Consider the following 25,732-nt stretch of genomic DNA (forward strand, 5'->3'; position numbering starts at 1 on the left):
AACTGACTGTATTTCAGGGAAGTTTGAGACCTTGAGTGCTAAACGCAGATGGAAGAGGGTGTTTTTTCTCCTCACCTATTAAAAAAAGTGGGAAGAAAAAGATTTCCTTTTGTGTAGATCAGCTGCGTTGTGCTGCTGGAAGATGCTGGGTGGCTCTATATGTCTTTGATATGCCAAGCTACTTAAGTGCAACTGAAAATACCTTAATGCTTACATAGACTTGAACTGCAAAGCTGGGGGGTGCTTTGAAGTAGGTCCTTTCTCTCCTACAAATTTCTTTTTGTGTATGTAGAGATATATTTCTTTTTTTTTTTTTTTTTTTTTTTTTTTCCCCCTCTTAGTGTTGTTCAGGTAAGGAAACAGGTGAGCAGATGTCTCCAAAGCTGTTAGATAATCACAGAATTTTACCAAGTTGTTTTGGTGCTGGGAGCTGCTTGCAGTGACAGTAAACTGGTAATAAGGTCAGTGGCAGCTGCAGAAGTATATATGTGGGCAGTCTTGAGTCCTGAACATCCCTTTACTTTTCCAGTTGCCCTCGGTATAACTGCTGTTGTTCTACAGGTATCTAAGTAAATTAAAGTGAAGTCTGGCATCCCTGTTAAAATACACCTAACTTTGCAGAAAAATCTTGATTGAATCTGCGCAACAGTTTGCTACAGCCACCAGTAGGCAGAGTATTTCTGCCCTTCCTACCATCATGCACCCTTTCTCGTAGCACATTATTCTCAGGTTTGTGCAGAGATGAGCCTGATGGGAGTCTGTGCCACTCCTGCACTGGGGGAGGTCATTCTTTCACTTTTATGCTGTCAAAGCAGTGTAAAGGAGTCTGAAAGGGGCAGAATTTGGCCCTTAATCTTGCCCTCCTGCTTTGGTGAAGTTTTGGGACTGATTCTTCTCCAAGAGGCGCTATTGTTTTAATCTTTGGAAACAGAACAATCACCATGAAGTTGGTAGTCTAGTATTGGCTCAGGCTTGGCAAGGGAAGCAATCTTTCTTTCCCCCCCCCCCCCCCCCCCAACTTTCACCACCCGACTGACCAAGTTTCAGTGAAGCCGTTGCTATTTTCCATTCCAACTGTAATAATATAAATACAGTCTGGTTTTAAGCTTTGGATTTTAAACTTGAGTTGTCACTGTCTATTTTTTTGTTTGTTTGTTTGTTTTTTAAAGGGAGAAAAGAAGCCAGCTTGGTCGCTTGAAAAGCACAACACACAAGAGAGGAAGGGGTTACAGTAAGAAATAAGGCCTGACTGATGTCTCTCCCCATGAAGTCTGCTTTGTGCTGCATTAAAAAAAAATTATATTAACTATTTATTCTTAACTTGTATTAAAAAGAATGCTGTTAGCCTTTGGAGTGGTTTGCCTGATAATACATGCACACATACAGACTTATGGGGCCTGACAATAGAAGCCACAAGCTGGTAGCTGAGGAACCAAAAAAAATCAGACATGCATTATAAGTAAACTTTTTTCATTGAGTAGCAAAAATAGCTGAATTTCTTTATTCCCTTTTTTCTACCCTTACTGCAAACTTTGACAGCAGTAGGTTATAGTGTTTAATATCCTTACCCCTAGATGAATTAAGTTGCATTCAATATTGCTATGATGATGCTAGAAAAAAAGCTCATGTAAAATTTTATAGCCTCAAATGGACACTGTCAAGTACTTTTATATTTTTATACATCCAATTGTTTGTAAATATCCTCTGATAAGCTTGAAAATAAAATTTATTTCCCTATCAGACTTGTTCCTTTTATTTACATGAACTCTTTCTCCTGTAAACTTTTCTTAGAAGTTTCTTCATACTTTTTTGTTGGCATTAGATATACTCTGTTGTGGGAATTCTGTTAGCAGTTGCTTTCTGACAGATAACTTCTTTGCATGCTTCCTATTACCATTCTTATAAAAACTTCAAAGATGTCAAGGCATGTTGTTTTGAGTAAGTACCTCAGCTGAGTGCAGCTGACGTCTATCAGATCTTGTTTGTCACTGACAAGTTTTAACTTGATTCCTCCACACAGTATTACTCTCAGCTCTGTAGTAAGACCCCTGAAACACTGTTTATTCTCAGCTCAATGTGCACTGATTTCTGTGTATGCAGTTCCTGATATCTACACATGTGGTTTAAGTAGGTCAGTCAGTAAGAGCACTGTGTTGCACTACATGTGCTCTGAAAGCACTCTCTTTCAAAACATGCCTAGGCTTTGGAATGTGGGTTGGTCTGAGAAAGGTTGGTAAGAGGAAAATTGCTGGAAAAAATGTGACATTTCATCTGCCTTCAGTTTAAAGATAAATCAAAATGTTTAGTTGTTACCTTACTGCTTACTATTGCAAAACATTTAGTCCATGAAAATATAAAATGCACAGGACTTGATTGCTTTAACCTTAATTTTTTTTTTATTTAATAGGTTGCTGCTGAAAGTTACCACTGGTACACATCTCAGTACAGTCAATGAAATTATTTGTGACTGAACTTACTTCAGTGAGAGTTCACCAAATCCAGCAACAGGTGGTAGGGGAGACTTGGATTGTGGATTATCGTTCTTGGTAGGACGTACAACTCTGTGATGAGGCAGTAAGGCAAAAAAATGAAAACAGTCTCCCATTTTCTTAGGGTTCATCAACATATCGAAGCTGTGGAGCAATTGCTCATGAGTTGCTGAGTCGCGTGAATTCTGCAGGAGCACCTAAAAAGAAAAAGAAGGGAGGCTGTAACCTTTCCTGCTTCCCTATACAATCCCTCATACCTGCCCTTGTATCCTTCCATCTATCCTAGTGTAACAGTCCCATAATGTTCAATAGAACAGATGAGCACTGGGGGAACTCGCACAGTAAGTACATACCAAAATATGGCAGGAGTATGATGAGTTCACTTTGAGGTCTCCAAAGTAATATGTATCATATATATATATATATATATATATATATATATATATATATATATATATATATATATATATATATATAAGGGAGGTAACTTTATGCTACTTCACACCAACAGGTGATTTTTAACAACTTTTAATAAGAATCTGATTGTAAAGCAGCTCTCTTGCTGCTTGAGAATGCTGCCAGTGGATGAGGAGTGTGCTATATACTGCAAACACTGCTGTACCTGCAAACACTGCTGTACCTGCAACCGGAGTTCAATCCCCATGTTTTTTAAAAACTCCCGTTGTCTTATGGGGCCCAAAGTTGCTGTTCTTCCCTCTGCCATCTTTCGAAGATAACTGAAATCAACATCTGCTGTCAAGTCTGCTGTACCTGGGGCTTTCAGTACATCATGAAGTTTGTGATTCCGGAAACCCTGAAAAATTAAATTGCAAGATTACACTCAATTGTATTCCTGGCTGTCAAAGATGTAAGTGTGGCAGGGGCTGAAGTTATGCTTCCTACCAGAGAGAAACCCCGAAAGGTACTGATGAAATGAGAACTCAATTACACCATTTTACAGCTGTGGCAATAGTAGAGTTTTCTTCTATAATGTCCAACTAATTCTTTTTTTTGCACAGAACTTAATGATCCAAGAGAAAAAGAAAAGATAACTGAGTATTTTAGCACAGTATTTCTGGACATACCCGGAACGTGTCAGTCTTGGTTCCATCGTGACCATAATCAGCAATCAGTGCAGCCCCACCATCCTTTTCTATACGACAAGCAAGCCTCTGGATGAGGACGCCAGCCTCAGGACATACTTCCACATGATCTCGTGTTTCTTCAGGCTAGTGCAGAGTTCAAAGACCAAAACACCTGTATTAGCAAAAAGTACAGGGCAGGAGTATTCCACACATGTCTTGTTGGGACTTATCACTGGGCACAGAGATACAGGGGCACAGTCCAGGCTACCTATAACTTGAGTTAGTTTTTGCTAACGGTCTCTTTCAATTAGAGTTTTCCAAGTTCTCAATTTCTTTCATCTCCTGTACAGCCTGCTCATTGGAATGAGGCTTTGTAACAAATGAGAATACTTGCATAGAGTGGAACTGTGTTACTGTGGTAACAAAAATTAGAAACCACTTCAGCCACGCATACACTTCAGAAAAACCTTTGTGTAAAATCTTGCAGTTGGTTTTAATCTCAATTAGTTTAAGAATCCAGTGAATTTTAGAGAGAAGAAGTCTTAGACACCTGCCATTAAAGGTCAGTATGGCACGTATACCCATTGAGTATGTATACAGGAGCCTGAGAGCCTGGCTTAGGTACAGCCAGTTTGAGAGGGTGATGTGACAAACACAACATAGAACTGTTTGTTGCTTGCTGCATCCATAAAACATTTAAGCCCCGATTCTGCTAAACTTGATGTGCCTGTTTACTGTTGTGCTACACTTTCAAAGCACACAATGTTTAATGCTAGTGGAAGCTTTGTAAAGAAAGAACTGTAAGCTGTGCTTAGTCACTGATGAATGGAGAGGCATCATCTTCCTGCCAAAGTAACTGAGAGGCAGTATGTGACTTTAACGAGACAGTAATGACCTAATTACAAACTCTGACAGGTGTAACCTTACCTGAATAAAGTTTTCTGTTGCAGGGGTCCTGGATGGTGACAGGACAAAGCGCAGCTGGTCAGGAACTTCTGGATCTATATCAACCAACACTTCATGCCAGCCTTTCTCTGTTCTCTGTTTAATTAACCCACAGTACTCATTTTACACTCTAATAGGTATGCAGTATCTTGTTTCGTTGACTGAACTACACTGCCAAGCATTTTTCAAAAGTTCTAATTAAGTACATAATGTGCTATTAATTTACTTGTTATAAGTTACTTGTTGCTAATTAATTTCAGTAACTGCCTTTGAAAAAGCACGTGATAAAAATTAGTCAGTAGATTTGATAAGTACAGGTTGAATTAAAAGGAATAAATGGTGCCATTGAGAACAATTCTTTTGACAATTCATTGTTTAACTTACTAAAATAAAATTATTCTAGCAATAATTTTTCATAAATATTCTGAAACTGAAGTTGAAAGTTTCTTCTGAATCTCATCTAGACTTCATTTTGCTATTCACGTTGCCAGTAGTGGTACACACAATAATGCTGAACTGGAAACCTTACTCATGTTGTGTTAAGAAATGAGGGAAAAAAAAAAAAAAGACTTGTCTAAGCAAAAAGAAGTCTTTAGATTTCTAAAGTTTTTCTTCATGCAAGAACAATTACTAACTTTACAGCTGCCAGGTGAATTAAAGCTTTATTTGTCCAAGCTTATTTAGAAACATTTCATCACCACAGCCAATGCATGTGTCTGGTTTGGTACCATCACTCTATTCTTCTCCAAAGAGAAAAGATCATTAAGCATACGGTCACATTTACCATATTCTTGCTATACCTGAAACTTATGTATTGGCAGGGCATCCAGAAACTCATGCGCTAAGTAAAAACTGTAACCTGGAGGAAGGTTAAAAAAAAAAATCAAGCATTATATTAAATCATTAATGCTTTTGTAGCAGTTTCTAATGGAAAATTAAAATTATTATTATTTTTTAAACTTCTAAAGCATTATGTTAGTTAATGGCACTGAAATAATTATTATTCCCAGCTTGGATACATTAAAGGCAACATTTCTACAGCTAGCTATAGTTTCCAGTGCATGGTTTTTGTTGTTTTTTTTGTTTGTTTTCTTTTGTTTTCTTTTGTTTTGTTTTGTTTTGTTTTAAGATCTGTATCTCATGAAAGGACTATTACAGTTCCTGTGCCTTTATTTAGGCAAAAACAATAAATGGTTTCTAAGGTGAAAATTTTGGAATATATGAAATTGGGTATCTATCCCAAACTGAAGTTATAATTCTCATTAATAAGCTTAAGCACCTGCCTTGGATTCATACATACTAGCTCCTAATTCTTGCATAACTTCTTTCTACCCACAAGGAAGGTTAGCAGAGCTGTCCTCGGTTATTGCTGTAACAGGATGTAACAGGTAACAGCCCCTTACCTTGCGGTACGTCCTGAATGTCTCTGTACCAGTAAATGGGAATTCCAGTCTTGCTAATGCCTTTCATGTATGCAGATTTGTTCTCAGGGTTTGACTGCACCTTTCCTCCTGTCAGCATCTCTGCTTGGATTGCACTGAGTTTAGGACTCACTTCTACCAGATGAATAGAGACATCACATTTACTAAGTACAGAGGCAAGTTGGTTGAAGACCTGCAAAGGCAGAGAAGTTCTATAAGGTACAGTCATATTCTGTACACCTTCAAGAGCAAAGAATGAAAATGATGTGATTAAGGGTTAAGGATAAGACTGAGTTAGCTTTCATTCACTAAGACAGTCTCAGTTAAGACAACTGCATTTTGCTTCTCTAGAAGGAAAATAGAATAACAATATAATAAAAGCTGCTACAGTTCTAACAAAGTTGGAGGACTATAACATATAATAATAAGGACATGAAATGTTAGTCACTTTAAAGCTCCTACTCTTTTAAATTAACTTTTCTAATATCTGTAGAGCACTTAGCACTGAAAGAAAAAAACCTCTGTTTTTCCCTAACAGCATAAGCAAAACATGTTCAGTATTAGATATTTCCCTGTGCAGATTTTTATCATTAACACATAAATCTGAAACTTCTGAGATACTAAATCCCATTATCAGTGTGTTTTTGAATTATTGGTATGTTAATTACTTGATAACCATGCTCCAGTATAAGAATAAGGAGGGTTAACTCAAGCAATAAACCCAGCAAGCCCCAGAAGACCCAGGGGAATCCAACACAGATTCATTCCTGCATTCTTGTCCTCTCTGCTCCCTGCTGTTGCAGGCACGGAGGCCTCACATTTATGCAAGCCTGGATAATGTATTTTCATAAATAAGCTGTCATGGAATATTCCTGCCTTCCCTGTCAAGCAGTGTTTGTGTGGTTACATGTGTGCCTGCACTGTCCTGCTGTCCATACAGAAGCCTGGGCCCTTCTCTAAACATACAGACATGCATGTTTTAGTTAGTCAGTGCTGCAAATCTGATTGCAGTGATGTGGCTACTTAAGAACATTAAACTCCAACAGCAGAACCTCACTTCTTCAGATCACTGTGCAGCCAGTGAATAAGGCCAGAAATAGGGAGCATTAAAGTTAGCTTTCACCTACCCGCAGTATATCGTCTGTGAGGGTGCCCGTCCCTGGGCCCAGTTCCACCAGCTGGAACGCATTCTGCTTACCCATGGCCATCCACTCACTAATGTACCATATTCCTATTAACTGATAGAAACAACACAAAGATATACACGTGAACTCCAGAATCTGTGCGAAGTGACACCTGCCTTCTGCCTGCTAATAGCTAAGAGTGGTAATACATTATCTCAGAACTTACAGATGGTGTTCCAAGCTATAAAACCAGAAAGGGCTTCCCAGTCTCCTGCAAAAACAAGCCACTCTCCTAGACCAAGTCCTCTTTCATAGAATCAGAGACTCATTAAGGTTGAAAAGACTGTGAAAATCTAGTCCAGCCACCGACCCATCCCCACGTCCCTCAGTGCCACATCCACTGTCTTTGAACACTTTCCATGGATGGTGATTCCCCCACCTCCCTGTTTTTCCTAATATCCAACCTGAACCTCCCCTGGCACAACTTAAGGCCACCACCTCTTATCCTATTGCTGTTACCCACAAGAAGAGGCCGACCTCACCTCACCACAACCTCCTTTCAGGCTGCCGTAGGTCTCCCCTGAATGTCCTCGTCTCCAGACTGAACCACCCCAGTTCTCTCAGCTGTCCCCAACTAACATCAGCGCTCCAGATCCCTCACACCTTCGCTGCTCTTTCCTCAGGGCCCCAGTGTGCTTTTTGACCCAAAACTCAGCACGGCACTGGAGATGCAGCCTCAAATCTTTGGGCAGACGCCTTCCAACGGAACGAAACCTAAACCTCACGGAGCGGGAAAGCGGGACACTGGGACTGCGCGTCACCTCTCCAAATATCTGGCTGATCTCCGGCGAGGTGATGAAGTCCTCTCCGACGCCGCCCCGCCGCGTGTAGTAGCCCTGCGAGGGGAGGAGATGAGCACCGAAGGGCCGCGGCGCTCGGTTCGGCCCCCGCCCGGCCCCGCCGCACCTGCCCGGGGTTGGTGAGCGCTTCCCGCATGTACTCCGCCACCGTCACCGGCCCGGTGGCGCGCAGCTTCAGCAGCAGATGCCGCAGCACTCCGCCGCTCCCCGCCGCCTCCTCCTCGCCCCCCTTGCACGAACGGAGCCGCGTCGCCAACGGAGCCAGGAGAGAGGAGAGGAGCCGACGGCGGCCGGCGAGGCGCGGGGCCGCGGCCAGGAGCGCACAGCACGCCTGCGGCGGCGGCATGATGGGCTGCGGCACCGCCGGCCGCTCCTCCGCGCCGGAAGCGGGCGCTGCGCCTGCGTCGCCGAGCCGCCTTCCTGCGGGCTGCCATGGCGGCGCTGGGGGACTGGGGCGTGAGGCGGCGGCCGGAGGAGGCGGCCGGCTACGAACTGGATGAAGATGATGACGACGACGACGGCGGTGGAGGTGCCGATGGGTTCACGCTGGACGAGGTGCTCCGCCTCGGCGGCACCAAGGTGAGGGGAGGCGGGAGGGAGAGGGAGAGAGAGCGCGTGGGCCCGCGTGCAAGCCGCGTGTAACCGCCTCGCTGCCGCCCGCAGCAAGACTTCCTCATGCTGTGCGCCGTGGACGAGGCGGAGGAGATGGTGGACGGCGGCAAGAAAGGTGCCATCGACGATCTGAAGGAGGGGGAGCTGGAGGCCTTCATCGGCTCTTTGGGGCTTGGCAAGTATGCAAAGAGCTGCCTGGGTGAGGAAGAGGAGGAAGAGGAGGAGGAGGAGAAAAAGGGCAGCAAAGAGAAAGAGAAGACCCCAAAGAAGGAGAAAAGCAAGAAGGAGAAAAGCAAGGAAAGAAACAAGAAAGAAACAATTTCTTCTTCGTCAGAAGGGAAAAAGGAAAAAAAAGCCGAAGAGCAAGTGAGTGGTAGAAAAGACAGCAAGAAGAAGCTAGCACGCCAGCAGCAATCAGTACAGAAGGAGAGGCTGGAAGAGGACTTCACATTTCATGCTAGGGAGGTGATACTGGTCAAACCTGGCGGCAAGTGGTACGACCTGGAGTACACCGGTGAGACTTCTGCTGAGCCGCAGGATCCAGCCCTCCTGTCCCAGTACAAGGCCTTGGCCCAAAAGCTGTACCAGCACGAGACAGAGCTGTACAAGAACAAGACGGAGTATCAGAAGGGGGCCTCGTCGGCGTGGATGAAAACCGTTGTGTCGTCGGGCACCCTCGCTGACAGGATGGCAGCCATGACCCTCCTCATTCAGGACAGCGCTGTCCACAGTCTCCACTTTGTTGAGAACTTGGTGAACCTTGTAAAGAAGAAGGGCAGCAGGCAACAGAGCCTCATGGCTCTGGATACTTTCAGAGAGCTTCTCCTTTCAGATCTCTTACCGGATACTCGCAAGCTGTGGTCTTTCTCACAGCGTCCTCTTAACAATATAGAGAAAATGTCGAGTGGCAACAGAGATTCAAGGGACAGACGGCTGATACTGTGGTACTTTGAGCACCAGCTGAAGCTGCAGGTGGCAGAGTTTGTGCAGACCTTGGAAATACTGAGCCATGATTCCCTGACGGCAACAAAAACCCGAGCGCTGGCAGCTGCCCACGAGCTTCTCTGCAACAAACCTGAACAGGAGAAATTTCTGCTTGTTCAGCTGGTAAATAAACTGGGAGACCCTCAGAACAAAATAGCCACCAAAGCCTCTTACCTTCTAGAGACTTTACTTCACAAGCATCCAAATATGAAAGGAGTGGTGTGTAGTGAGGTGGAGAGACTTCTGTACCGCACAAACATCAGTGCAAAGACTCAGTATTATGCCATGTGCTTTTTAAATCAGATAGTCCTCAGTCATGAAGAAACTCCATTGGCCAACAAGCTGATATCTTTGTATTTCTGTTTTTTTCGGAACTGCATTAAGAAAAAAGATGTTGAATCCAAAATGCTCAGCGCTCTTCTTAGCGGGGTAAACAGAGCTTACCCTTACGCTGAGATTGGTGATGAGAAAGTGAAGGAACAGATGAACACCTTGTTTAAAGTTCTGCACCTTGTGAACTTCAGTACCAGTGTCCAGGCCTTGATGTTGCTGTTCCAGGTTATGGACTCCCAGCAGACTGTATCCGATAGGTACTACGCAGCGCTGTATAAGTAAGTGACACATTTGGATATTTGGTAAAAGCTTAACTGCCATTAAGATTTTGCAAACTTTGTGTCCCACTGAATAAACATTTCTGATGTTTACTATGGGCTAGAAAATAACATACATAATTTTTTTTTTTAACTTAACATGCGGATAAGAGGACAGTGGGCGGCTGTGAGAACGTGCCTTTGCACCGTTTTCTGGTTTTAATTCCAGATACATTTTAATACTATTTGATAATTACTTATTCTGAAATCACTTTTACAGACGGTGTGTTTTAGTGATGTAATAGCCTAAAATCCTGTTGTCTGTTTTTCATAAGGGAGGAAAGCCCTATGTCAACATGATCCTTAGATGACTTGATTTGTTGGGTTGGGAAAACTCGTGTTCTAAAAGAATCTCCTTTTTGATCCTAGGTGATTATTTAGACACTTGGTAGGTTCCATACAGGCTTCTGGTTAGTTGATACTGGTTTTATAAAGGGAGCTCGGGTTCCCCAAGACCATGCAATGCATTTTGAGGCCTCCCGTACCACATAGTGTCAGAAGAAAAGTGAATAGAAAGTGGACTTGCTGACACAGGTATCTGGCCTGATTGTGAACCCTGACGGTTGCCAACCATTTTCTTTCTACTTTTTCGGTTGTCTGAATAGGTCAGATTAGTTTCTCACTTGTACGTCCTCAATTTTTAAACTTCTGTGCTGAACTCAGTTTTAAATATATGTATATGTATTTATATTTATTTCATTTACTGATACAGGTTTTTTTTTTTAATGTTAATTGTTTGTTATGGACTTGCAGATATTACACAGCTGTTGACATTTTCAACATTGTTCATAATGGTTTGTTCTACTGGAGAACAAGCTGTGACTGTACTTCTGGACACCTGTCTGAAAAATGTGGATAGTAGTTTTTGATAGCAGTTATTCGCCAGTGTGCGTTACGACGATTAATTCTCCTTTGTTTTCTACAGGAAGCTTCTGGATCCTGGTTTAGCAGCCTGCTCAAAGCCATCCATGTTTCTTAACCTTGTCTATAAATCTCTGAAGGCAGACGTGGTGTTACGGCGAGTGAAGGCCTTCGTGAAGAGGTTGCTTCAGGTCACTACTGGACAGACACCACCCTTCATTTGTGGAACCCTGTACCTTCTGTCTGAGCTTCTGAAAGTAAAACCAGGCCTGAGGGTCCAGTTACAGGATCACGTGGTATGACTACTTTATTCCGTAGGGCTAAGAGAGATGTTCACCTTTCCCTAACCTATTTCTCTTTGTGAATAATTCTTCGTATCTGGAAAGGACTGTCTTGTAAAACGGAATTCTTAAGAGATTTTGTTAATATCTGATTTTTCTGTGGCAAAAAGTACTTCAACAATTACAACTGCATTAAAAATCTGCAAAGGTGTTGTCTGCATTCCTAGCAGGTCCTACAGCCTTCATTCATGGAGGAAGTTCTTTTGCTAAATGTTGTGTAAGTAAGCAAATAAATGCTCCAGTCCAAAAAGTTTTGTCAGAACATGGCCTTCTTCTTTATGCAGTCTCTGAAGTATAACCAGGCAGTATTTAAATAATATATTATTTTCTTTCATCAAATGAGGACGGACTTTTGCACTGATGACTGTATAACTGTATGACTGCAAAGTTCAATTGTAGTCTTGTATTGTGGCCAAAAATATGTGTTGTCTAAACATGCTGATTCTTCAGAAGTATGTGGATTTTTCTAACAAATTGTAATAAAACTGAAAAAGAAAAGCTGTTCACAAACATTTTCTTTATTATTTAGGAGTCTGATGAAGAAGAGTGCTTTAAGGATCAAGAAGAGGTTGAAGAGAGTGAAGAAACATTTGTGGATGCAGACAAAGTAGAGGGGGAAGCGAGGAGCGCAACAGAAAATTCTGCTAAAACTAATCATCTGAGTTCAGCAGCCTCATGGGTGCATCATGAGAATATGGGAGGTAAATTAGCAAGAAAACGTAATGCATTCAAGTCCTAACATTCAGTAACAGTGGCATACTGATCAAGACTGGTAAAATTAATTAGAACATAATTTTAGTTTTTCAAATTGAAGTTTGATTCAAAGCAATCAGAATCATTTTTTTTCCTCTTTCTGTTAGCTCAGCAATAGTGAAGAGACTGTATTCATCTTTTAGCTGTTTTCTCTATCGGGTTAGTGTGTTTGTGCCCAAGTCATAAACAAACTGGATTTTTTTTCTTCCAACTTGAAAGACATTCAGAGTAACGTAGCCATTGTCAGGATGTGTGTAGGTGCATATTCAGTTGAACATTGCTAGAACAACCAGTTCTGAGCCTGCTTCTAGCTTTGCTCTTTCCTGATGACCTTTTCACAGAGTCACAGAATCACCAGTCTGGAAAAGATGTTCAAGGTCACCAAGTTCAAGCCATCCATCTGACCCACCAAGTCCCATCACTATACCGTATACTGTAGTGCCACATCCACATGCCTCTTAAATACCTCCAGGGATGGGGCCTGTACCACGTCTGGGCAGCCCATTTCAGCACATGACCACCCTCTGAAGAAATTATTTCTGATGTCCAATTCAAACCTCTGACACAATGCAAGGCCATTTCCTCATGTGCCATCGCTTTTCACCTGAGAAAAGAAACCAACATCCTCCTACCTGCAAACTCCTTTCAGGCAGTGTTGAGGTCTCCATTCAATCTCTTGTTCTCCAGACTCAACAGCCCAAGTTCCCTCAGCCACTCCTTGTAACGCTTATTTTCTGGTCCCTTCATCAACTGCGTTGCTCTTCTCTGCAAACTCATGAGTAACTCAGTATCTTGATAGCGAGGGTCCCAAAACTGATCATAGTATTCAAGGTGTGGTCTGACCAATGCTGTGTACAAGGGGACAATATTTCCCTTCTGGAACAGAGAAGGAGTTTTCAAGGGCTTTCCTGAAAGCAAGTAGGAATTCACCTGGTCATACTGTGGGCTTCTGGATTTAATCTCTGTCTGCTACTGGATGAATCTGTGGTCTGTCTAGCAAAGAATGATGAACAGCATTGCTGCCACAGTGAAATGAAGATAATACTCTCCTGAGTTTTTTTGAGGAAGTGTAATAGTCTTTTTCTATCTCTGCTGTCCCCCAGGGAAAAAGAATGGGGTTTCCTATGATCCTTTGCACCGAAGTCCTTTATACTGTGGTGCTGAAAGTACAAGCCTTTGGGAACTGAAGAAGGTAAAGCATCCTCCTGTTAGTGCATACTGTGTTTCTTAGTGTGGTCCTTGTATAAAGAAAAGAAAATTAATTTTGTTATTTCTGGAGTGGTTACCTCAGTCACATGACAAAAAGCTAAAGGTCACACTGCTCAGCTCTAAGGCTGTATGTGCTGTATTTGGTGGTGTTATTCCAGAGTAGGAATAGTAATTTTGTAGTGGAGATTGCTGTATGATCTTTTTTAGACTTTTGAATCTTTACTTTCATTAATGAAGCCTTTTGGTGTTTAGTTAAATAAAACTATAGTCGTGGATACTTTTGGTTAATGCTAACAAAAAATTAGAACTTGACATTCCTTAGTTGTTCGGGAGCAGAGCCCCAGTACATGCTTGTGTGTTGTTTGGTGAATTGCAGAGTGGTCTTCAAATGCAGTGTTGTCAGAAGCCTATGGCAACATGAAAAATGATGGCATTTATTTTTGAAGTAGAAATAAAGAAATGTTTTGTGTTTTTCAGCTTTCTGAACATTTTCATCCATCTGTGGCTCTCTTTGCAAAAACAATTCTAGAAGTAAGTACTTTAACCTGTCTAGCTGTGATTTTTATTAGCTACCTTTTGCCATTAAAAACAGTATAAAGCTTTATTGCACTCTGCAGGTTGCTAGAAGTTCTGCAACACTGTGAGTAACATGCACTCAAAGACAAAGCTTTTCACTGAATTAGTGCTTTATCTAAATGAGACTGTTCACAGAAGGAAATAACTAGGTTGAAAAGTGCATATTATGTGATCCTTAGAGTTGTTTTAGATTTTGGTCTGTCTGCATAAAGTATTCTATTTCTGATGTGAGAGGGCTCTGTTTTTGGAACACAACTTTTACTTCTTAAAATACTGTGATGATATCATGCACAAGTGCCTACTTAGAATTTTTACTTTCTTTTACATATTTGGTATTCAAGTTGTACTGACTATTAACTTAGTAGTTGCAAATGTAGTTGCAAATGAATCGCTGTCAATAAAAATGTTTCTCTTTTAGCACAGTGCATGGCAAGGCAGTTCATCACTGAAATGAAGTGAGGGAGGTGCTTTTTGAAGAAAACAGTGATTCCAAGAATAAAAGCATGAAGTTAACTTGTCAGGCTTAAATGATGAGATATCCCCAAATCTTTATTGTTGTTTGATGGACCATTTGAGCCTCTAGCTATATGTTGCTGTCTTTTGAAAATGAAGATCACAAACATTTTCTTATTTCAGGGAAATCACATTCAGTACTCTGGTGACCCTTTGCAAGATTTCACATTAATGAGATTCTTGGATCGCTTTGTGTACAGAAATCCCAAACTCCACAAAGGCAAAGGTGAACTTCTTTGCATTTGATCTTGATTGTTGATGGTGAAACTCTCAGATTGTTAACGACCTACGCTTGTCAAATATTTGGAGTGCACATGGTGCACCAGAGGAGTGACATCAGTCTGCAGGGCTGTGTGAAAGATACCTGTAATTTAGAACCAGCTGCTAGCCACATAGTGTTGCCTCTTTGAGTTTCAATAACTGCCAAGGTAGCAGGAATAAATGTAGGGGAGCGTAATGACTGAGCACAGAATAATCAAGGTTGGAATGCATCTGTGGAGATCATTTAGTCCAACTCCCCTGCTTAAGCAGGCTGCCCAGGACCATATCCAGGTGGCTTTTGAAGATGACATCTACACAGGGGAAACTGCACAGCCTCTATGGACAGCCTGTGCCAGTACTCAGCCAATCTCACAGTAAAAAGTGCTTCCTGATGTTCAGATGAGTACAAACCCCAATTACCTCACCTTTTCCCCAGACCCTTCTGAAAATAACCTGACTTTATCTTCTTTGTACATTCCCTTCAGATATTTGTGCACATTGATGAGATTCTCCCTTAAGTCTGTTCCAGGCTGAATAATCCCATTTCTCGTGGCCCTTCTTCACAGGAGAGTTGCTCTCATCCTTTCATTTTTAAGGCCCTTTCCTGGGCTCTCTGTAGAATGCACATCTCTTGTACCGGGGGCCCAGAACTGGGCATAGCCCTTCAGGCATAACTTCACCAGGAGTGAACAGAGGGAGAGGATCCCTTGCCTTGGCATGTTGTAACACTCTTCCTAATGCAGTTAACATTGATTGTCTTTGAGGCAAGGGCGCATTGCTGGTTCCTGGTCAACCTGCTGTCTCTCAGGGCCTTTTCTGCCAAGTTGCTTTCCAGCTGGGTGACCCCCTACATATATATTAATTTCTGGGGTAGTATCTCCCCAGTTGCAGGACTTCCTGCAGTTCTCTTTGCTGAACAGCATGTTTTACAGCCTGTCAGGATCCCTCTGGATGGCAGCCATTCCTCTCAGCTTTGTATAAGTTCTAATAAAGTAGAACTTTTTTTACTAAAGTAGTGTTTCTGATTTATGTTCTGCTACAGAGAACACCAGCAGTGTGGTAATGCAGCGGAAGAAGAAGCAGTTCATGACAGATATACGAAATCTGGCAGGTAGGCTGGCCTCCTTTCTTTTAACATTATGATTGAGAAACTGTTCTTTTGAAGTTAAAAAAGAAAAAAGTCTTGGCTGATGGTTGTGAACATCCATCCTCTGTGCTGTGCTGTTTCTGTTGTCTCAATCACTGTCTATTTGAGTAGAAAAACAGTTTATCTTCTGCTGTACCACTGCTTAGCTTTAGTCAACAAATCTTTTCAATACCTTTTCTCCTTGTATTTTCCCTCTAGTTGTCAATTATTTTCTCATAGCAATTCCTTTTTATTAGGCAGTGCATCATCAACCTTACACTTTCTCCTTGCCATTAGAAAATGTATAACAGCACAGTACAGAGTGCCTGAAAACAGCATGCCTTTTTGTCTACTGTGCTATTTCTGCTATCGCCTGCGTGTATTTTCTGTATTTTCTCATGCTAAATTACCTTTTTTTTTTCCAGCATCTCATACAAGGTGATAAATTTGCTGGGTAGAGAGTAAATTTTGCAGTCTTGTGTAAAAAGTTTAGAACATTGTTACAGATTGGCTTGTAGCTGGCAGTGTGACACCTTAGGGGCAAAAATGCTGCTAAAAAACATAAACAGCCTTAGAGTTGCTTCTGGCTAATATTAATTTTAGTTAGAAGAGCAATTTGTTAGGGTATTAACTTTAGAGATACTATGTTTACAAAATAGTAAGTTTCCTGCTCAAATATGTGCCATTTTTATGTCTGGCATCCTTGTTTTTTTTTCTAAAAATATACCTAGAGTTATATAAAAATCTTTAAAATGTAAGCTGCTCTATTACTAGTTAATGCAGTAATAGTATGCAGTTAATGAATTTGTTTCCAAACTATCATATGATCCCATTAATTCTGCTTAATATAATTGAAAAGTGACTTACAATCTTAGAAAATGGATTTATGTAACAATGTAAATCGTACTAAGCTCTTTCCTTAGATTATGTGGATTACTTCAAACAATGCCACAGCTGTGGCTTTTAGGATGTGTGTTCAGCATCTCTTCTGTTCTTCCTTTGGTAGGTAACTACCTGCCTACAGAAAAAAAGCTGGGTTTTGCCCCAGTCTTTACAGTGATTATGGGCAAGGTTTGATGGTAAGAACCAGTAGTTAGAAGCAGGATAAAACTTCAGACTTGTTCCTTGAGCATAGAAGAGGTACCGTAATCTGTGGGGAAGCCGCTAACATTCCCACAGATGTACTTCCTGTAACTTTAGATCTGATGTGTTAAGCAGGAGCTTTATTAATACAGGTCAACTGTTGTGCCCTTAGTATGTTTTTCTGGCCATGAAAGCTTAAATAATTCTTATCTAGAATGCATTTGAGGATGTAATTTGTTATTGCATTCTTTAGTTTATTCTTATTTGAAGGAACAAACTGAACACTTACCACAAGTTGAGGAAATTAAGTATTTTACAAGTGAAATGTCCAAAATAGGATTTATGTATTATAGGTAGGCACTGCTGAGGCATGAAGAACTGAGGTTGCAAATCCTCTGATACCTTCTACTATTCATTTGAACAGTTGTTTTGTATGCTGATCTCTTTTCAGAAATGAACCTTTGTCACTTAGGAAATATTACCATGTATGTCCACTGAGATAAGCAGTAGCACGTTCTTCTGAGGAGAGGGAGGAAAGTGAAAGACACGAGAGGGAAAGCTTCTTCACAGGGCCAGTCGTTGATACCCTAATTGATCTGGTGCTGCAGATGTCATACTTTGCCCTGTTTCCTCAGAAATGGTGGTAGAGTAGGGCTGGATCCATTCTTCAGCATGCTTGATTGGCTTCTGGTACATGGCTGTCGTTTCAGCTGCATTGCTTCTTACTGCCAGGGTTGCTGGGCAGTAGCAGTTCTGCTGTTCCAGTGGATGAGAGCTAGCTTACATTATTTCCTACTTTTTTCTTTTTTTTTTTTTTTTAAATAAGAGTTAAAACAAAACAAAACAAGAAGTATCCCTGGGGTAGGTGACTGCAAAACCTCACTTGTGGGCATGTAAATTAGAACCTGGCTGAGTTTTTCCAAGGGGCCTTGCTCACAGCTAGTTATCAGTATATGCAAAGAACTGTTGAAGTTTGTGATTAATTCACTTTATGCAACAGACAGCACTGAGCACAGTACTTCTGTCTGTGCTGCTGTTTAACCACTTGTGACACCACTGAGAAGAATAACAGTCATTTCAACTTGAAGTAAATTCAGTTCTTTTTGGCTTTTGCAGTCAACAGTAAGGAATTCCTTGCCAGAGACGAAAGCAAAATCCCAGTGGATGAATTATTTTTTCACAGGTAATGACATATTTATCAACATTCATTTTAAGAGTTTTTTAATGCAATGCCTTCAAAAAAAAAAGTTACATCTAATAAGTATTTGCTAGTGTTTCATGTGCTTGCAAGTTTTAATTAATTTGAATGACTTGTGATGACAGTTTCCTTAGAACATAATTTCAGAATTTATCAAAAGGAAAGAATATCATGAATGAAAGCAGTCAGTGCTTGGAAACTATACATCAAATAATAATATTGTTATGATAAATACACCTAAACTCTGGGTGATAATGAATGGCTCATGGGTTGTAATTCTTAAGTATCAGAGGTAGATTTAATATAACTTAGTTGGTAGATTGTGGGGTTTTTTTTGGTCTGGGGAAGAGGAAGATGAGGGGAGGCCTTATTGTGCTTTTCAAATACCTGAAAGGTGATTGCAGTGAGGATGGGGTTGGTCTCTTCTCACTGATGACAGGTGACAGGATGAGGGGAAATGGCCTCAAGTCGTGCCAGGGGAGGTTTAGGTTGGATATCAGAAAAAACTTCTTTACAGAAAGGGTTGTTAAGCACTGGAATAGGCTCCCCAGGGAGGTGGTGGAGTCACCATCCCTGGATGTGTTTAAAAACCATTTGGATGTGGTGCTCAGGGACATGATTTAGTGGAGGGTTGTTAGAGTCAGCATGGTATGGTTAGGTTGTGGTTGGACTTGATGATCTTTAAGGCCTTTTCCAACCTGAGCCATTCTATGATTCTAAGTTGAACTTAGTCGACACTTTCCAGATCTACACATCTTCCTTTTGCCCTTTTATAAATTCACTATGTTCAAAATGATTTCTAGCACCTCTGTGAAATTGTATTGTTTTAATCTTACAGTAGTGACTTACAGCTCGAAAAAGAAAGAAAATACAAATCTGTGTTCTGAGATGTTTGAAATAGTTAACTTACTCTTCTCAATTGGAAAAATACGCAGTTGAATCCATCTGCTGGGTTATTTTTTTACTTTTTTATTTTTAATCTTATAAAGAATTACCTGTAGCTTTGTGCCTGAAAGTAATATGCTGTTTCAGATTTTATACAAAGTTTGATAAAACAAGAGAGAAACACAGGCGCCAGGAGGATGAAGAAAGTGTAGAAGATGTGGATGATGATGAGTTTGAAAGAGCATTGGGTAAAGTTGCATGTTTCCTTGTACAAACTATCCTGGTATTTCCTGCTTTTACAAATTATTAATTTATCCTTTTTGTATAAAATAATCTGGTACATGAATGTGAAAGTGGAAGAAAATTGACTTTTCAATTCCTGTTCTATGGTACTGTATTTAACAATACAGCTTGTTTAGCTCAAGTAGGAAATGTTGGGTGTTTGAGTGTAAACAAACTGGCACAGATCTGTTGCTGCTGCTTTGTTCATTTCCAAATGTAGCCTGAGAATGAAATAACTTTTTCTTGTAGCCTGTTCTTTTTTTACTGCCTGATCTTTTTAAGCCTTCCTTAGAGATTCTGTATAATGTCATAATTCCTAACATCTCTCATGAGATGAGTTGTTCAGTTAGGGCCTTGGCAAACTTCTAACCTGGAAATTAGCCAGCAGATCAGCTGTCAGGACATTCATTTGCAGTATCCTAATTGAGTTTTTGTCTGATGCCGATCAGAAATTATATTCTGGAAAAAGAAAACTGTCATTATTATTTAAAGAGAGATCTATCTATCTATTTTCATTTTGTTTTATTTATTTTTCTTCAGAAAAAGTCCAGTTATTTTAAAGTAACTGTTTTGTGGATTATTTTTCTGTGGGAGTATGAGCCGTTTAATATCAGATCTATTGATGCAGATCATATTAAGTTGTTCAGGAAAACAACACTTAATATTTTGCAATAACTTCATAATTTTTGTTTGACACTTCGTAGTAAAAAGTATTTTTTTCCCCAGATGCATTTGAAGCTGATGATAGTGCCACTGGTGTTAGCCAGGATGACCTTGATTTTGCTGGGTAAGACTTCAAATCAGTTCTTTCATCTTTCAGCTTATCATTTTTGCAGCAAAAAAAAAGAAAAAAGGCAGTGGCAGTTGAGTGCTGGGTAGTGCAGCTTTTCTGCATCCCTCAGAATGGAGCATTGTGATTCAATGGTGCTTACAGGACCTTTGCTTGAAGCATGAGACCTGTAGTATTTTATCTGTACAATGCAGTAACCCGGTAAACAAGGTGTAATCCTACTTGGTTTTCATTGTCTCTGGTTTCTGTTTGGGAATTACCATGTACAAAAGGAAACAAAATGAAGCATAGTTGTGCTGCTGCTGTCAGGAGTGGTTGTAACTGGACCTAACTCAGGGAATAAACTGGGGTCCAGAATCACAGAGCTCAGTTTTCAGGAAGTCAGCAGTTAATTAGTGATTGATTAACCTCTTCTTTTAGTTAAAGTATCTTCAGTATACCCTTAAAATCAGCATAGAATATTCTTTTTAAAAATTGAAATAAGAATTAAAGTTTAGACTCTTACTGAAACGTTTCTGTGATCCAGGTGGGTGGGAGTAAAAAATAAGAGGAGACTTAAAACAACAACTAAGCATCTAGCATCTAAAGAGCTGCATTTGCTTTCAGTGGAAAAAAAGAAGAGGTTCTAATACAGAGATCAAACATACTGTGTGGTTTTTATGGAAAAGACTTTCTGATAAGGAGCAAAGATGCCTGGAAAGACTCAGTTTATTTTAGAATAGGATTGTCTCCAAAACTTCTTAACATTACTTAGTTTTTAACAGAGTTGCATACCTGTGTGCTTAATACATTTATTATATTTATTATTGCTGTATTTACAGAGTTTGCTGTGATGTTTTACTTTTCTACCATATTGTTTAGAGGTAGATGGATATTATCTGGCAAACTGTATTCTACCATATGATGTGTTAAACCTGTTATGTATTTTTTTAGTAATATAAAAAAGAAAAGCAATGGAAATAAGAAAAGCAGAAGTGAGGAATCGGGTGCTGACTGGGAGGATTCTGATGATGAAGATGAGTTCAGTGACCTGGATGATGAGGAAGTCTCCTTAGGAAGCATGGAGGAAGATGATTTTGAAGAGGATATGAATGAGGAAGGAGGCGTATTTATGGATGTGTCTGATGATGATAACAGCCCAGGTGAAGTAACATTTAATATAAAAACAACAACAAAAACAAAAAGAAAAATCTTTTAAAAAAAGATTATTTAATTTGCAATTACATATTTAATATTTGGTTATCTGGGTGTAAGGTTTGGATTTTAAGTGAAGAAATGTTTCTCTTGTCGATCAAGAATTCAGAAAAACAGCATTTTCTGCACAGTCTATGAGATGAAAAGGGGAGTTATACATGAAGTTCAACAGTTTGCATACAAGACGTGTTTTCTTGATGCTAAAAGCATTGGCAGAACAAAAGCAGCTTTGTAATGGCTACAGTACACAAGCATATTAAAAGATTTCAAAGAGGAAAAAAAATTTCCTAACATTTTTATTTCTTTAGGTTAGTTAATGTTAATTTTTAGATGAGGTAACTTTCTACATTTCTGGCTTGCAAATAACAGCTTACTCTTCCAATGCAGCTGTGCACCTCTATTTTTATTACCTCTGTAACAGTAACTGATTGCTGCACCTTTATGCCTTTATTGTCTTTTCAGCTGAAAAGCACGGGTTACTCAGAATGTATTTTCTGTAGCTGGCAAAGCACAAATTAATGGAGTATTTCAAGTAAAAACTTAAGGTCACAGGACTATGATTGAAGATTGAGCAGATAAATTACTCATACAGCTATTAATACATGAATCTTTAATAAGACTGTTATTTCATCATACTTAAGCAGACAAAGTTTACATAATGTCCTAGCCTTCATATGTTAAATATCTTAGTTTCTCAGCTCATTAGTATTTGGTGCTTTGGGGAAAAAAAGCATAAAGGCACATCACTGAGCAGTTCTTAATTTTATGGCTTTAAGAAATCAAGGTTCAGTTGTGTCCACTGTGTTTTAAACTTATTTTTGAAGATTCAGATCATTGAGATAGATTTATGTCTAAATAGATATTTGTATAGTGTGCTTTAAGTACATGCAGAAGGTGTGGGAATGAGGAACTCATTTATTATTTTTTTCTGTCAGACCTTAACAACGACAATCAGTCGAAGTCTATCAGTAAAAAGACCAAGAGAAAGAAAGATATGAATTTTATGGGATCACGTGAAGGTAAGGAAGGATTTCAATTTGAGAAGGCCTAATACAAACAGGAAAAATTGTAACAAGAAGAGTCCAGTACAGTAGATTTGTGGATCATGATTCAGATTTCAATAAACCACAGAAGAAAAGGAATTGGTTTTAGCCTTGTCCTCTAAACAGTGTGGCCTAATTCAGAATGATGATCTGCTCTTGAAGGGCTGGGGATCAAAGGAAGTGTATTTGAAGAATGGAGTTGTACTGGCAGAGTAGCTTGTGGGTTTGCATTTGCTACTAATACACACTGTGTAGATTTATCCTATTTTGTTCCTGCTGGAAAACTTTTTCCCCCCTTCTTTTTAGGGGAGGTGGTGAATAAAGTTTTCTAACAGATTATTTTAGGTGATCTTATTAAATTTGAAAAACAAAACAAACAAACAGAACCAACAAAACTATTTAAAACACCTCTGTAGTAGTGTTATTGTAAATTTGAATTTCTGTCTCATAAGAATCGTACTTCTTGTTTGAAGGATCCAGCCAAGGAAAGAAGAGAAAACTCAAAGATGCCAAAATACTGGCAGCTGCTGAAGAGGTACGTTAGATCAGTGCTCAGGAAAATAAAAAAAAGTTCAAGCATTTTACATGCTTCTTTGTACTAAAATAAGAAAATTTCTGTTTTTTAAAGATTGGCTATCTGCTGGATGAAAATGCTGGGTCCAAGTTTGACAATATTGGAATGAATGCCATGGCTAACAGAGACAATGCAAGTAAGTACATGCTATGGAGAGCAGGTAGTTGTACTGCTCTTCTGCTTCTTTCTCTTTAGATTCTGTACTTGAAATTTTGTGATATACCCGAAGTGTGGTACAGATAAGGTTAGCGAGAACACAGGAGGGAAAGTAGCTCAATGTAATTAAGAGATGATGTAGTATTTTTCAGTTAAAAGATGTGCAATGCTAATGTTAATTGTAACAGTTGGACTTAATAAGGCTTCAGAAAGGGGGTGGCTTTTTTTTTTCTCCTTTCACACTAAATAAAAACTGACAGTGTGCCATCTGTCAAGCTTTCATATGAATTTTGCTCTCATCAAGAGTATTGTGGATCCTTATGAAGGGAAGATAGCATGGCTATCTTTATCTACCTACTGTAAATGCTTCCTCATGATATTGATGAAGCAAAAATAATTTCTCAGAAATAACGCTGATGAATTAAATGTGTATTTCTTTGAATAGTCAGTCTTTTGTAGGGCCTTTACAAGCCTTTCTGATGTCACCTGAAAAAAATAGTAACGTACTGCATACTTGTACAGGAGAGCATGTAGCATTAAAAAAAAAAAAAAAGAAAATCAATGTTAAGAGCAGTCTTAAACCCCAAGATTCTGAGATAGTAGGGTGTGTACTGTGAAGAAAACAGTTCTCTGGTGTCAAAAAAAATCAGCAGTTTGCATTTTATTAATGTTTATAAATAAATTAGTCAAGTCTTAACTTCTACATGATTTATCTGTATTCCACATGACGTCCATCAGCTGCTGACTTCTTATCTTCCATCTTTCCTCTTTCCAGATATCAAGCAAATCAGGTGGGAAGTAGAGCGTGACAGGTGGCTTCACAATAGGGATGTGAAAAGCATCATCAAAAGGAAAAAACAGTTCAGGCACACAGGGCTGAAAAAGAAGAACAGAGGCAAGAAATCAAAAAGATGAGCTGGGCATCATAACGTAGGCATTTTTACAATAACTACAGCAAAATAATTATTCTCTTTATCAGCCTATCTTACTTTAATTCTTGCTGCTTAACCATGCCATTTGGTCATTCTCCCTTATGCCGTGAATTCCAGACCACTCATTGGATTTGTAATAAACTGAAAAACAGGAAAATCTGTTAGCTGTAACTTAGTGATTTTATGGTTAGTCTGTTTGGACATAGAGCCCTGCAGTTCTGAGGTCTCCATCCAGCACTTCAGACACACCTACATGTAACAACAAACACTTCTGCAATCTCTCCTGGTGTAGTTTTAAGCAATGATATAATCTGTTTTATATGTAAGATGCAAGAGAAGCTTCAGCCATCTTTCCAAAATCAGCAAACACAAACCTACCTTCCAGAATTGATGGAAACCTCTTCTGCATTGTGTATCTGAAGTCTGACAAGAAAGATAAGTCATAGTTACTTACGATATTTTAAGAGAAATAATTAAATACTCTATTTTTCTTACTACTTTTACGTAAGTTTGTCCTAGCTCTTTGTTACAGGTTGTTGAATACTGTGATCCACATTTTTTAAAATCATATCAGAAACATATTGAGGCTCCTCCTGTGTGCAGCTCAATCAGATGAGTGTTTTCTGACCTTCCTCACAGTAGTGGTAACTGCATTACAAGCTGCACACCCAAACAAAGCTGAATGAAGCACAGCAGACTGACTTTGAAAGGACTTATTAGGAAACTGATTCCTGACACGGCCTCGGTGTTCAATGAATCCTTTAGGCAGCTTGACTGAACCAACAGAAAATCATGAAATGATAGTTTAATACTGTTGTAATGATTTGCAGTAGTCTGTCGAACTTCTAAGAGCTACTGTTAGTGCAAAGTGATGAAAGCCTTACTCTGAGCACAGCAAGCCAATGCCTGAGCTCACCACACCATGCAGAACTACAACTGAAGAACTTCTACAAGGGTGTGTCAGAATGAAGATACAGTACAGAAAGGGGTAGGTGGTGTTCCATTGGAAGTCGGTCTAAAATGACTCTCCTGCTGAAACAGGGAGCTGGTGCCTCACAGCTCCAGCAGCAGGTGCCTTTGGGATCGTGCTGACCCTAGGGTAGTAGAGCTGTCTGCCATCTGCAGGGGCGCAGGCCTGTCACAGCACTGCTGAGTCTTGCAGGGCCCTGAGTACAAAACAAGGCGGCTGCAGCACAGATGGAGCTTCTCTGTATAACTAAGCTGGTGCACGGGTTACTTGTGTGTTCCCTAAGCAGTGAATCAGAAGCATGAGAGGCTTCGGGGACTGACATTACGTCATTGGAAGCTGACCCTGGCTGCCCTCTGCACTTGCCAGCTGGGTCTGCTCTCATCTGGAAAACGTCAAATCACAACGCCTGTGAGACCGAGCGGTGAACCTGAGGATCCCTCCAGGGGCTGCAGAGCAGATGCCTGAAACAGGATTCATCGAATCCTGCCTCATCTGACGGCTACTTCCCCTTAACTACGACAAAGCACAAGACCCCGTTCCGGCATCAGGTAACTTGCGCTGATCTTTGCCGCCAAAAACCCAAACTCGTGCAGAATAAACGCGGCCGTGGTGCAGCGCAATCCCCGGCTCCTGTGGCACCCCGCCCGACCGCCCCGCCGCACCTCGGCTGCGGTCCATGGCGCGGTAGAGCAGCAGTGCGCCGCCCAGCCCAGCCACCTCCAACGCCACCAGCCCCGCCACCAGCCGCCTCCTCATGGCCGCCGCAGCCCCAGGGCCGCGCTTCCGGTAGCGCCTGTACAGGCTGCGCACGCGCA

General features: G+C 40.4%; 2 protein-coding genes and 1 long non-coding RNA gene across 3 annotated transcripts; 1 reads left to right on the forward strand and 2 right to left on the reverse strand.

The window, feature by feature from the left end:
- Positions 1-299: 299 nt before the first annotated feature.
- NDUFAF7 (NADH:ubiquinone oxidoreductase complex assembly factor 7) lies at positions 300-8,464 on the reverse strand. Its single transcript, XM_048937724.1, has 9 exons — positions 8,031-8,464; positions 7,886-7,960; positions 7,068-7,178; positions 5,923-6,133; positions 5,320-5,378; positions 4,502-4,615; positions 3,575-3,718; positions 3,112-3,303; positions 300-2,686 (listed from the first exon to the last, which is right to left on the reverse strand). Exons 1-9 carry the CDS (start codon positions 8,268-8,270, stop codon positions 2,474-2,476), a joined length of 1,359 nt encoding a protein of 452 aa, XP_048793681.1. The 5' UTR covers positions 8,271-8,464; the 3' UTR covers positions 300-2,473.
- On the forward strand, positions 8,357-24,450 carry CEBPZ (CCAAT enhancer binding protein zeta). The gene is made up of 16 exons (XM_048937713.1): positions 8,357-8,503; positions 8,588-10,131; positions 11,096-11,327; positions 11,902-12,073; positions 13,229-13,317; positions 13,812-13,865; positions 14,547-14,649; positions 15,727-15,795; positions 18,010-18,076; positions 19,124-19,224; positions 19,985-20,045; positions 20,982-21,190; positions 22,178-22,261; positions 22,759-22,820; positions 22,914-22,995; positions 23,791-24,450. Exons 1-16 carry the CDS (start codon positions 8,357-8,359, stop codon positions 23,928-23,930), a joined length of 3,216 nt encoding a protein of 1,071 aa, XP_048793670.1. The 3' UTR covers positions 23,931-24,450.
- LOC125689935 (uncharacterized) lies at positions 23,652-25,720 on the reverse strand. The gene is made up of 4 exons (XR_007375457.1): positions 25,580-25,720; positions 24,326-24,370; positions 24,005-24,088; positions 23,652-23,891 (listed from the first exon to the last, which is right to left on the reverse strand). It is a non-coding gene; the product is annotated as an uncharacterized LOC125689935 (long non-coding RNA).
- Between the last annotated feature and the right edge of the window lie 12 nt (positions 25,721-25,732).

Source organism: Lagopus muta, chromosome 2 (assembly GCF_023343835.1).
Source record: "Lagopus muta isolate bLagMut1 chromosome 2, bLagMut1 primary, whole genome shotgun sequence".
Taxonomy (NCBI): domain Eukaryota; kingdom Metazoa; phylum Chordata; class Aves; order Galliformes; family Phasianidae; genus Lagopus; species Lagopus muta.

What these genes read in the sequence shown, in the direction of transcription:
- NDUFAF7 (XM_048937724.1), bottom strand. Translation starts at nt 8,270, where the DNA reads ATGCCGCCGCCGCAGGCGTGCTGTGCGCTCCTGGCCGCGGCCCCGCGC. An exon ending in TGCCAATACATAAGTTTCAG is followed by an intron (nt 4,616 to 5,319) that starts GTATAGCAAGAA and finishes TTAATTAAACAG; the next exon opens with AGAACAGAGAAAGGCTGGCA. An exon ending in CAACAGAAAACTTTATTCAG is followed by an intron (nt 3,719 to 4,501) that starts GTAAGGTTACAC and finishes ACTCTGCACTAG; the next exon opens with CCTGAAGAAACACGAGATCA.
- CEBPZ (XM_048937713.1), top strand. Translation starts at nt 8,357, where the DNA reads ATGGCGGCGCTGGGGGACTGGGGCGTGAGGCGGCGGCCGGAGGAGGCG. An exon ending in TTGCAAAAACAATTCTAGAA is followed by an intron (nt 13,866 to 14,546) that starts GTAAGTACTTTA and finishes TTCTTATTTCAG; the next exon opens with GGAAATCACATTCAGTACTC. An exon ending in GGCTAACAGAGACAATGCAA is followed by an intron (nt 22,996 to 23,790) that starts GTAAGTACATGC and finishes TCCTCTTTCCAG; the next exon opens with ATATCAAGCAAATCAGGTGG.